The 13,144-nt window shown below is 43.7% G+C and overlaps 1 protein-coding gene and 1 long non-coding RNA gene across 4 annotated transcripts in view; one reads left to right on the forward strand and one right to left on the reverse strand.

Moving 5' to 3' along the window:
• Positions 1 to 5,422, reverse strand: part of LOC106732235 (uncharacterized) — a 30,833-nt gene extending 25,411 nt beyond the window's left edge. Inside the window, exons 1-2 of the long non-coding RNA XR_012903644.2 lie at positions 4,928 to 5,422; positions 1,945 to 2,484 (exon numbers count right to left, since the gene is read on the reverse strand). This is a non-coding gene — a long non-coding RNA (uncharacterized LOC106732235). The remainder of the gene's footprint in view (positions 1 to 1,944; positions 2,485 to 4,927) is intronic.
• The window catches only part of PDE3B (phosphodiesterase 3B), a 264,706-nt gene that overhangs the window by 230,510 nt on the left and 21,052 nt on the right, over positions 1 to 13,144 (forward strand). For all 3 annotated transcript variants that reach the window (XM_089778646.1, XM_006126299.5, XM_089778647.1), the window contains one exon: positions 8,073 to 8,186. In XM_089778646.1, the coding sequence (XP_089634772.1) occupies positions 8,073 to 8,186 (114 nt within the window). The remainder of the gene's footprint in view (positions 1 to 8,072; positions 8,187 to 13,144) is intronic.

Here is a 13,144-nt window from a genome sequence, read left to right on the forward strand (position 1 = left end):
ATACTCCTCATGGGGACCATTGAGGAAATTTTCATGGCTCTCCAAAGAATGGGATTATATTCCCAACACTTTCTAATTCCAAAGGCAAAGAGAGTGAGGAAGCCTCAGACCAATTTTATATCCAAGGCAACTGAATAAGTTTCCAAAGAAAATGAAATTCCAGATACCTACTCAATCCTCTCCTCAGAGACCAGAGACAGGTTATGATGCTCTGGACTTAAGGGAAACTTACTTTCATATGTCAATTACTCAAAGATACAAGCAGTTCCTCACTATTGATTCTGTCTTTAGGCTGGTCAGCAACACCTTGCATTTTCACAAAATATAAGTCAATAGTTGCTGTATTCATGCAAATAATCCTTGTGTTCCCTTACATAGATGACTGGCTAATGAGAGGCCTATTCAGATATCAAGTACTCTCCAACGTAGGTGCTATCCAGTCAGTCTTTCACATGCAATGGCTCTAATCAAGATAGAAAAATCTACCCTGACTTCATTTCAAAGAACAGATTTCATTGTTGGACTCTCTGCAGCCCATGGCGTTCCTGTCACAATAGAGGTTGCATGCTATGCAGCTCATTGTACTAGATCTAACAATCTACAATTCAGTATAGTTTCGGACTACTAGGGTACATGGTGACATGCTCTTATGTGGGCCAATATGCCAGAATGCATTTCAGTGAGTTACAACATTAGGTTACCTCAGTGTATTCTCCAGTATACAATCATATAGAAAACATGGCCTTTGTACCTGCTCGAGTCTTCTCCTCTCAGGACCAGTAGATAGATCTATCACATGTTTGCACAGGAGTCCCATTTTCTCCTCCTCAACAGATACTCATCTTAGTCACAGATGCATTAGTTCTGGGAGCAGAATAAAGCCCCCTTGAGCCTCAGGGGCTTTGGTCTTCAAAAGATCTAAATCTCCATATAATATCAGGGCATTTCAGGTCATCTGTTTGGCTTCCTGCACCTGGAGCCTGCCTTTCAGCACCATCCTCTGCATCCATACCTCCTTCCAAAGCCCTCCCCCTGCATCTGGACTACCCCCTGCACTCAACCCTCGACCTCAGTGAGCACCAGTCCTCTGCACTTGGACCACCCTAAGGAGCCCCCACATCTGAATTCCCAGTCATCTGCACCTGGACTCCCAACCACAAAGTCCATTTCCCCAGCTGAAATTCTCCCTGTTGAAACTCCCCTCACCCCACACAGATCTCTCTGCTGAGCTGCAGAAACTTTTATTTCCCTTGTAGAATCCCATTGTTATAGCACCTGAAACCATGCAATGATCCCTCATGCAATCAGATCTCTCCCGTATTCCTCACTAAGCTGTGCACACACAGATTGTCCCACACAGAACTTTCTTACACCACACCTAGATCCCTCCATACTAAGTCCTTCCATATTTGGAACCTGCTGACCTGAGACATTTTGCAGAATTTTAAAATGTGTGCAGAATTTTAATTTTTTTGGTGTAGAATTTTCTCAGGTGCCAAGTTATAGAGAATTCTCCATTTATATTGCAAGTGATCCAAGCCCCATGCTACACTGCTCCTGGGCATCACTAAATTAACCCAGAGGAAAATTCCTTCCTAACCTGAAATATGTCAGTGAGTTAGACCCTGAATATGTGGGTAAGGTCTGTTAGCAAGACATCTGGGAAAGAATTCTCTGTTGTATCTGAGATCCCTCCCCATCTGGTGTCCCATCCCCAGCCACTGGAGATATTTGCTCCTATCAGTCACAGATTGGGTGCATACCATCTGCTCTGTAAACTTACTAAGCGTGGTCTTGAAAACAGTTAGGGTTTTTTGCCCCCACTGCTCTCCTTGGAAGGCTATTTGAGAATCTCACTCCTCTAATGACTGGAAATCTTTGCCTAATTTTAAGCCTAAACTTACTGATGGCCAGTTTATACCCATCAACTTGAAAGCAGCTTACCTTCCAGAGATCCAAAACATTCTGGCAGACCATCTGACCAAATTGTTTGCAGGTCACAGCAAGTGATCTGTTTGTCCAGATGTCTCCAAGGTCTTTTAGTAACAGTGGGGAACTTTCCAAGTAGACGTGTTTGTAACCAGATGAAAACAATATTTTTTTGTTCCTAGGTGGGTCATGGTTAAAAAGGAACGACAAATATTTCCAATTCTGTCCCTGCCAAGGTCTTGTCCAAAGTTGAGCAAGACTGTGCTAACTTTATAATAATAGTACCAACAAGGCCTCCTCAACATTGGTTGTTGACTCTGTTGGTCATTTCTCCTTCCAGTGGTGTCCCTGTGGGTACTCCACTCAGATTTTGCGGTGTCCTGGCACTAGCGATCAGAGATTTTTATCTAATAGTGCCTTCCCATATTGCACAAACGCAGCTGCCGTCTTGCACTGTTTCTGCCCATTAGCTGTGCACGCAGTGCGGGTCCCCCTCAGTTCCTTTTCTGCCATCCTCAGCAGAAGATGGAGTCGCAGGAGTGCTTTCCTTTCTGCCTGGAAAAATAGAAATAGTTGTTAGTTTATAGTTCATTAGTAGTTTTAGTCAGTTTATAGTTAGTGTTCATTAGTTCTTCAAAAAAAAAAAAAAAACCAGCCAAAAGCAAAAACACTTCCCCGTTCTTTTCCCCTCTGCTATCTCCAAGTTTCTCAACTCTACAAGTACTTTTTTCAAAATGCCAGGCTCCCTTGGTTTTAAGAAATGTGATTTGTGCAGAGACTCAATGCCCTCATCTGACAGGCACGCTTCGTGCATAAAGCATCTCAGAGAAGGCCATGTGGTGCAGAAGTGCCCACCCTGCCAGAACATGATGGCCAGAGGCAAAAAGGACCAAGAAATGAGACTGAAGAACTTCCAATGGGAGAAATCTCTCCAATCATTGGAGTCTCAGTCTGCTGAACCCACAGAGTCATTAACTCCATGAAAAAGGGCTAATTCATCACCCTAAAGAGTTTCCCACATCTCCTGGACGTCTCCAACATGGTCTTTACCATCCACCTCCCTTGCCACCTGTTCACTGGTACTGTCTACCTCTGGCACAATGCTGAAGTGCAAAATGGCACCTACAAAGACAGTGGCGTCTGAGCCGAAGAAGAAGTCCAGCTCCTCTGCAGTAACCAGTACTGCTCCTCAGCCAGCACCAGCAAACTCAGGCATTCTACTATGACCGGTGCCAACGGACACCTCAGCACTGAGACAACACTCAGGTTCTACCAGTTGGAACCTAAGCACTCCCCAGCACCGGAGCCAAAGAAGGCTTCTCATAAAACAAGCAACACCTGGCAGCGAGCACCAGAGTTGCGTGTACCAGCTCCACCAGTGCAATGCACCTCTTTACTCTACATCAGTGGTCTCCAACCTTTTTACACCCAAGATCACTTTTTAAATCTCTGAACAGGTGAAGATCTACCACCCCGCCCCTTCCTTGAAGCCCCGCCCCTTCCTTGAAGCCCCGCCCTCTCTATTCTCCTCCTGTCCATCATTTGCTATCCCCAGCCCTTACTTACACACTCTGATAAACAGTTTATTTTTAAATTATGCGATATATAAAATTAAAATCACATGTTTATAGTTATGAAATAAATGGTCTGTTTTTTATTCATGCTATTTAAATCTAAAATGAAGCATTTATAATTATACATTTTGTGGGGACAGAGTTCTGCTGCTGGGGGTAAGAGAGAGGGAACAGGGTGCTGGGAGGGCAGAAGGAAGGATTCTGCAGCAGGGGACAGAGTACCAGTGGGGACAGGAATAGGGACAGAGTTCTGTAGCTAGGAACAGGGAAGTGGGAACAGAATTGTGTGGCTGGGGACAGGAGAGTGGGGACAGAGTGGGGACAGAGTTCTATAGCTGGGGACAGAGGAGTGGGGACAGACTTCTGTGGCTGGGGCAGAGGAGTGGGGACAGCGTTTGGGGAATGGGGAGGGGAGTGGGGACAGAGTTCTGTGGCTGGGGAGTGGGGTGCCAGTGGAGGCAGAGAGTCCCTTGTTTCTGCCTCCTCCCAGGATTCCCCCACCCCCAGAGGGGAAACCAGCACGTGCCTGCCCCGGGGCCGACTGCCCCGGTGCAGGGAAGCCCCGCGCGCGTGCACACCTGCCCCAGGGCCAACCGCCCCGGCGCAGGGAAGCCCCGAGCGCACCTGCCCCAGGGATGACCCCCACCCCCAGCCTCCCACGGGGCTGACTCACCCCTCCCATGCGGTACAGGGAGCTAATGCTCCCTCCCGCAGTACACCCGGCAGAGCAGCTAGCGCTACTTCCGGAAGCGCCGGAAGTGGCGCTAAGCTGAGGGACTTCTGTCCATCCCCGGGAAGCCTACACTACCTCCATTTTCACTGGAAGTAGGTAGTGGGGCTTCTCGGGGGTGGGAGGGAAATGGGGGTGGGTCGGACAGGACGCCTTGCGATCGACTGGTCGAGGCCTCGCAATCGAGTGGTCGAGGCCTCGTAATCAACCAGTCAATCACGATTGACCTGTTGGTGACCACGGCTCTACATTCTCCCAGTATCTGCCAGCCTAGTCCATACCAACAATCTGCAGAACATATATCTTATTCACCTACACCATCTTTACCACGCACTGGGCACAGCATCAGACAGGAAAGGAAGTTCTCTTTCCAGCACTCCTCGCCAACAGGCTCAGTTACTTCCTGGTGTTCCTCATGGCACTGACTACCACCTCTCCCTCTACAATAGCTGTGGTTTAATCATCCCTGGCCCTATCCACCTCAACAGTTCCAACCCCAGTGGTCCCCTTGGGAGCCAGGGAACTAATACCGCTCCTGTTCCTTGCACCGATCATGTGAAATTGTGGTATCTATACCACCGCATACTGTGACCCCGTTCTCCAGCTACCACTGCACACTCCTCTTTGTCTCGTCCTCCACACTCATGTTCTGTAACAACCCAGGCTGAGCCAATGGATGATGATGACAACTTACCTTACTCTGATTCGGACAGTTCCTCTTCGGTGGCACAGTGTTCCTCTTGTTCAGATGAGGCTGCCTTTCCTTCATCATCCTCTCCACCTGCAGACAACCTGAAGTAGTTTCAGGACTTGTTTAAATGGATAGCTCAGTCCCCAGATATTTTGCTGCAGGAAGTACAAGAAAACCAATACAAATTACTCAAGATACTCCAAACAGCAACATCTTCCAAAGTAGCATTACTAATCAATGAAGCCATTACGGAACCATCAGAGGCAAACACCATCCTCTATCCATCCCACCAATCGCAGAGCACAGAAAATATTTCATCCCAGTTAATTGAATGGATTTTCTTTTTTGAACCCCCAACCAAATTTATGGTTTGTGGACTCAGTCAATTGCAGATCTAGACAATCCTAGTATAAGACCACACCATAGGACAAGGAGCACAAGAGGTTAGGCATTTTTGGCAGAAAAGTTTATTCCTCTTCCGTCCTCCAATTCCGAATATCGAACTACACCGCTCTCCACGCTAATTACGACCATGCGAATTATGCTGGGCTACAAGAGCTCCTGCAAGACCTCCCAGAGAAAAAGAGGCCTCAGTTCCAATCCATAATGAAGGAGGGTCAATCTGTAGCACAAACAGTCCCTCAGGCATCTATGGACATAGCTGACACAGTGGCCAGGGCTACAGCAATTGCGATAGTTATGAACAGTGCTTCCTGGCTACAATCTTACGGTGCCCCAAGGGAGCTGCAGACCAAAGTAGAAGACCTCCCATTTGACAGGAACCAACTTTTTGTGGCCAAGACCATCAAAGTCTTCCATTCAGTGAAGGACTCCCACACTACACTGCAAACCTGAGGAATGTACACCCCACCTAATTGGAGACACAGGTAGGCTCCATATCAGAGGCCAAGAGATATCAACTACCAGAGACAGCAACAGAAGTCATACAATCACAGATCCAAACAAGGGTCCAACAGAAGGAGAGAGCAGCACAATCAGCCTTCCAGCAATCAACCTTCCACATCCATGCACCAAATTTGGAGACGTGGTCAAGGGTCTGAGCGACCACCCCAATGATCCAGTGCGTACGAGGCCTATTTTCCATTACCGTCTGAAACCCTTTTGTCATCAGTGAGACCTCAACACTTTGGACAGACGGGTCCTTGAGATTGTCAATACAGCCTACACAGTCCCCTTCCTGTCTGTGTCCCCTCGCCAACTCTCTTCAAGGATCATTCTCACGAGCCCTTTCTACAAGCAGAGGTACAAAAACTACTCTGCTTAGGGGCAAAAGAACCAGTCCCTCCAGAATTTCAAGGGAGAGGATTTTATTCCAACTACTTCCTAACTGCCAAGAAAACAGGTGGTTGGTGGACCATTTTGAACATAAGAATGGCCATACTGGGTCAGACCAAAGGTCCATCTAGCCCAGTACCCTGTCTGCTGACAGTGGCCAGTGCCAGATGCCCCAGAGTAGTGAACAGAACAGGTAGTCATCAAGTGATCCACCTCCTATCATCCATTTCCAGCCTCTGACAAACAGAAGCTAGGGACATCGTTTCTGCCCATTTTGGCTAAGTTGACCTAACCTCCATGAATTTATCTAGTTAGGGTCTTTACAATCTTCTCTGGCAACGAGTTCCACAGGTTCAATGTGCTATGTGAATAAAAACTTTTGTTTTAAACCTGATACCTATTAATTTCATTTGGTGACCCCTAGTTCTTTTGGGAACAAGTAAATAATTTTTCCTTATTCACTTACTCCATACCTCTCATTATTTTATAGACCTCTATCATATCTGCCCTCAGTTTCCTCTTTTCTAAGCTGAATAGTCCCAGTTTTTTAAATCTCTCTTTATATGGCACCTGTTTCAAACCCCTAATCATTTTTGTTGCCCTTTTCTGAACATTTTCATTTCCAATATGTCTTTAAGATGAGGCAACAACATCTGTACAGAGTATTCAAGATTTGGCGTAGCATGGAGGCAATAACATATTCTCTATCCCCTTTTCAGTGATTCCTAACTTTCTGTTTGCTTTTTTGACTGTCACTGTACATTGAGTGGATGTTTTCAGACAGCTATCTACAATGACTCTAAGATGTCTTTCTTGAGTGGTTATAGCTAAATTAGTCCCCATCATTTTATGTCTAGTTGGGATTATTTTTTCCAATGTGCATTACTTTGCATTTATCAGCATTAAAATTCATTTGCCATTTTGTCGCCCAGCCTCCTAGTTTGGGGAAATCCTTTTAAAGCTCTATCTTCTGCAGATTTTGCCCCCTCACTGTTTACTACCATCTCCAGATCATTTATAAGTAAGTTGACTAGGATTGGTCTCAGGACTGACCCTTGGGTGACACCACTAGTTATCTCTCTCCGTTCTTGTTTCATCCTTTTTATATTTTTTGCTTTTGGTAACATTTGTCCAGAGGTTTAATGTTAATTAAATATAGGTAATTGTTTTGCTTAGTTATATTTAATAATGTGATGTTTATGGATTCATGTATCTTAAAATTCAAATGGTAGTTTAAAAAATATAAAAATTGTAAATGTGAAACATACCTTCTACGTGGGCCTGAATATTTAGCATATTTGTGCTCAATTTTTATTTTGGCATGTTGCCAAAATTGTCTCAAACAAGAAAAGGAACATGAAAATTTGACAGTTTATAGTTCAGCCAGATCTGAATAGAATTTAATAGAAGAAGCAAAATGAATTCCTGTAGAGCAGGGGTGGGCAAATTCTTGCCCACAGGCCAGTTCCGGTCTGCCAGGGTTAGCCACACCACGTTATTTACCTGTGTTTCTGCAAGTACAGGAGATCGCAGTGCCCATTGGCCGTGTATCACTATTCCCGGCCAGTGAGAAGAACAATCACCCATACTTGCGGAGGTATAGGTAAATATAGTGGCAGTGGGCCAGGTAATCCTGGTGAACCACCCCTGCTGCAAAGCTTTCTCCTTACCAAGTTTCAAAGGCCTGCTACAAACAATGGAGATGTTAATTTCTCCAACAATGAAAAGTCACAAGACTCTTTTAAAATGGAAATTGTTAAGCAATTAAACATGGGAGTCCAGCTTCTCCCATAATAATTAAAGAAAATAATATAAATAACTTGTAGTTTATGAATACTGTTTTGCTTTTTAGATCACAATCGTGTACATGCCACAGATGTTCTTCATGCAGTATGGTATCTCACAACACGGCCCATTCCTGGGTTTCAGCAACTTCACGGTGATCATATAATGCAAAGTGACATGGGTATGTATCAATATAAATTTTTTTCTATCTTGAGTTAAGATATTTTAATCAATCTAGAATAATTACAATATATAAATTGAACAGTAATCCAAAAAACCCTTAACAGCTCTTAAGTATTTTAAAGTTGAAAGATAATACAGTAACAGTACATGCCATTTGCGAGCAGTATATACCTGATTTTAGGATAATTGATTGAATGGTTGCTGATGGGCTTGGCTCTTTAGCCAAACATACTGTTTCACTGAGATAAGCTTTTTCCTTTTGCTACAGTCAGCATGCTTCTAGTAATTGAAATACATTAGGTTAATATTTCTTTATTTAATTAGTAAATTAAACAGCTCAAAATAAAAATGCCTAAGATTAAAATATTTAACTTAAATGGAGCTCTGCTTACTGATTCCAATGTAAAAATGAGATCGTCCGGAACAATTGATGGTCCTATTTATATACAGGTTGGACCCTCTGCCAACAGCTCCCAAACCCACACTTGATCAATGCTACCTAGCTCTTCTAGGCCCCGCTAGCCACCACTGGGGCTGGATCTCCCCAGCTGCTGCTGGAGCCAGAGCTCCCTGTCTGTTGCTGGAAATATACAGCTGCTGGGTCCAGAGCTCCCCACTGCACTGCCCTCTCCCATCCACCACCAGACTTCTCTGTCCCTTGGCTCTGTGGCCCAGGAACATCCGTGGTCCAGCCAGACCAGAGAGTCCCAGTTTAGGGAGATACAACCTGTTCTGAGATTTATCTTTTTCAACACACTGGGATTACAGATAAATACACAGAAGTCCCACCTGACTCCTAGTCAGGAGGTGGAATTCATAGGCACAAGGCTGGATTGCATCCGAGCACAAACCAGACTTCAACCTCAACATTTCCAATCCTTAGCTCTATTGTTTCTTTGGAAGGGTAGGGCACACACCTGAATGGGAAGATGGTCTCCGTCATTCAGCACTATACATCAATATTCTGGAGCTCCGAACTATAAGAAGACCCCACAAATATATCCTCCCCTTGATCCGCAACAAATCAGTGAGAATACTCACAGACCACATGGCTTGCATGTTTTCTGTAAACCGCCAAGGGGAGCCAGGTCTTACCATTTTTTCAAGGAAGCCACGGCCTTGTGGTATTGATACATTGAGCATCACATGAACATCTCAGCAGTCTTATCTCCTAGGAAAACAAAATATGATGGCAGACCATCTCAACAGAAACTTTCATCAGAAATATGAGTGGAAGATCCATCCACAAGTCTTGCATACCATAGCCCAGAAGTGGGGCTTTCTAGACATAGACTTGTTCACCACTTTCGCAATGCAAAATGCCCCAAGTACTGCTCCAGAGCAGGTCTGGGCAAGAACTCTCTGGCCGACGCCCTGTTGTTCAATTGGGCGGACAAACGTTTCCGCCCCTACAACTACTCAACCAGGTCACCCAAAAATAAAACCGTACAAGGCCCAAGTCATATTGGTAGCACCAGAATGGCCCGGACAAGCCTGGTTTCCTTACCTATTGCAGATGTCTCTCCCACTTCCATCTCCCCGCAATCCCCCGCCCCTTGGTTCATCTTGCACAACTCCCAAATCTCCTATCAGAGGACAAGGGCTGAATTCTCCACCCAGACATTTCAGAGGTTACATCTCAAAGCCTGGCTCCTTCAAGGGAGATCACATCCAACTCTTAAAGGTCCGTCACTTAATCATGAACAGTCACAAAGTGAGCACCAGGAAAACATGCCCTCAAAAATGACAATGTTTTATTATTTGGGACACTCACAATACACTATCACCTTGCTTAGCACCGCTCCTGAAAGTGCTAGATTACCTTCTTTTCTTGAAGAAGAGCCTCTCAAACTCATCAGTGAAAATTCACTTGGTGGCTATCTCAATTGAGCGTTCTCAAATAGATGGGCACACACATTTTACTCACCTGACTACAAAAAAGTTTTGCAAAGCATTCAACAGTTCTGGGTTCTGAATTCTGGGTTCTGAATCTTCTCTTTACCAACTTGACTGATCATCACTTTGAACCAATGGTGACTTGTTCACTTTCACTTCTCTCAGTAAAAGTCACTTTCTTTGTGGCCATCTGCCAAAGCTTTTCCCACTTTGGCACTCTGAATGCAGAAGGTGAGGGCCTGCAAGAGAGCTTCAACACCATGCCTCTACAGGCACCGGTTACAAAAATTTCCCCCCAGAATCATAATCCACAGATTTTGGGGAAACTCTGCTACCATCAAGTGCTTTTTTTCCCCCTTTAAAAACCAGGGGTGAACACTTGAAATCACCCCCCAGGGTACCATGAGCTCTTTTACCCCAAAAGAGCTTGGAAAAAGAAAAACAAGCTGCAGTCTCTGGTAGCTGACCCTTAGTCAGAGGCACGCAGATGCACACAGACAGACCTTCCAGGACACAAGAATCAAATCATCACCTTTAAAAAAGTGATTTTATTACAAAACAAAGGATAAACTTGATAAAGCACACTTGGTTGCTAGTTGTTATAGAGCACTAAGGAAAAAAATAAAGCACAGAGAAAAGTCTCTGGGCACAATGCAAGGTAGTAAATGGGGAAGGGAGGCATAGATTCACACAGAGCAGTTCAAACCAAACCACAAAATAAAGAAAATTACCTTGAACGCAACTAGATTCATTTTTCCCTTTTACTTACTTCTGATTTTCTCTTTGTTCAGTCCTTTTCCATGCCCTGAATTCCTTGGACACTTGGCAGTCCAGCCTGGGTTTAAATCATTCTATTTAAATCAATCTCTCAACTCCTGGTTTAACTTTTCCATCCAAAGAAAGCAGGCAAAGAACCTATATCCAATTCAAATTTCAACCCTCTTATCTCGATTGGTTCTTTCGGCCCCCTGGGCACCACCTTTGCTAGCTACCTAAGTCACTGGTCAGCACTCCTCCTGTCCATTACACCATCATGATGACAAGAAGAGTTAGTGAACTCACTGCACTCCTAGCCGACTCTCCCTTTATGTTGTTTTATTAGGACAAAGTGGTGCTCAGACCTCTGCCAAAATTCCTTCCCAAAGTGGTCTCTCAGTTCTACATCAACAAGCCTTTATACTTACCTGTCTTTTGCCAGAAGCCTCATTCAGATGCCAATGCCACTCATATCCATTCCTTAGACATCTGTCTCACCATTGCCTTCAATCTGCAAACAAAACAATTTAGATGTTTTCCTAGGCTCTTTATATCCATAGCAGTTCACTCTAAAGGTCAGGCCATTTCCAAACAAAGATTCTCTAAAAGGATGGCTTTTATCATGTACTAATTTGAATCACTATTGAACCAAGACTTGGATGCCCATGAAGTTCTCAATTAAATTCTGCATCATCTGGAATCTGTTTAAGCAAAAAGCTCTTTGTTAAAAATGTTGCCCCATCCAACTGCTCTTTGTTGCAATTAGAGCAACATTTCTGATAACTGATTATGAAACAGTGGTTCTCCAAGTCTTGCATAATCCCGTGGTCCCAAAGAGCATGTTTCAACAAGAAGGTTGTACAGATAAAACGTTTTCCCACCTTGTACGACAAACCTCACTCTGAATGTCACACTTCCAAGTTTCAATTTAAAGAGAGAGCATTCTACATGTAAGGTGCAGGGAATTGTTTAATTAGCATTACTGAACTTTATAAGTAGTTGTTAATGTTATAGTCTTGGCTGTACCATGAAAATAGCTCTGTAAGGCTTGCTTTTCAGATCCCAAGCATTTAGTGAAACACTGAAGGTACCAACTCCAGCACATGTTAGCAGTACAGAATTTCCTGTTCAACCCCCCCCCCCCCACTATAATGACATACAAGACATCATAACACTAAACTAAACATAGAAAACCACCTACTGGTGGAGATGCTGTCTGCACTAATCTGTCTGTAGTAGTCCTATTTAGTTGAATAAGAATTCAGAATGGTAACACCAAAGAAATCTGGGTGGTTTGCCATCGTTGGAGTTTCTGTATTGGTCTTTCAGCTCAAGTCTTATATTCAGGCATAGATACATCACTCCTATTCTTATTTTACTAAATGTCATAAATGTTGGCTTTATTTCTTCTGAATTTTGTCCTGGCTTCTGGTTTTTCCCTCTATTAACTGCTAGATCATATTCTCCTTGCTGCTAGCTAGTCCATCTCTTGATTATGTCCAGGGCTCGCCAAGCAGTGGCGAGCCCTGCTCGCCAGCCACACGGAACTTCACACTGCGCATGCGCTGACCGTGCTGCACGGCCACGCTGGGCTAAAATCTACTCACCATGGGCGAATAGATTGCCTTAATTGTCGAGCTCTGATTATGTCCTGGTTCTTTTCCTGTGTTGCGAAGTTTCAGCCATTGGGTAGAGTAGATTTGGAACTTATATTTTCAAATACATCTGACTAATGGCATTGTGTTTTGTGCATACTGATATCAGAACAATGGATGTTGTGGTAATCAAAATATGAGCAGCTATAGTGATCTGATGTCTAAATGTTGCTAGTTGGAAAATACAATAATGCCACTTCGGCAAGTTTGTAAAAGCATAGAACATCAATCTGTGTGTCTGAAAGTACTGTACATAGACTTCAGCATTCTGATTAAAATAATTATTTCCATATATTCCTAATGAATTTCTACTATAGATGTATATGTGATCGCAATGCAGTTAAATATGTATACTAAATTCAAAAGCAGAGTTGTACTCACAGTGGTCTTAAGAGTTTTATTTAGATTCTTGAAAAATAGCTAAATAATGCAATTAATGCATTCTTAAAAAATTATAGATTTCTATATGGTATATAGTAGAGCTTGTCAAAAAATGGGTGGATCTGTTTCTTTGCAATTTTCTGAGATTTTGCGAAAGAGGCTCATTTTGAAGAAAGCCATAATGTTAAAATGAGTAAAAATTCCAGAATGGCGTTTAAAAAGAAAAATTCCATTTTGGAGTGTTAAGATGGATTTTTTTGGCTTTCTG

This window comes from Pelodiscus sinensis, chromosome 5 (assembly GCF_052426305.1).
Source record: "Pelodiscus sinensis isolate ZL-2025 chromosome 5, ASM5242630v1, whole genome shotgun sequence".
Taxonomy (NCBI): domain Eukaryota; kingdom Metazoa; phylum Chordata; order Testudines; family Trionychidae; genus Pelodiscus; species Pelodiscus sinensis.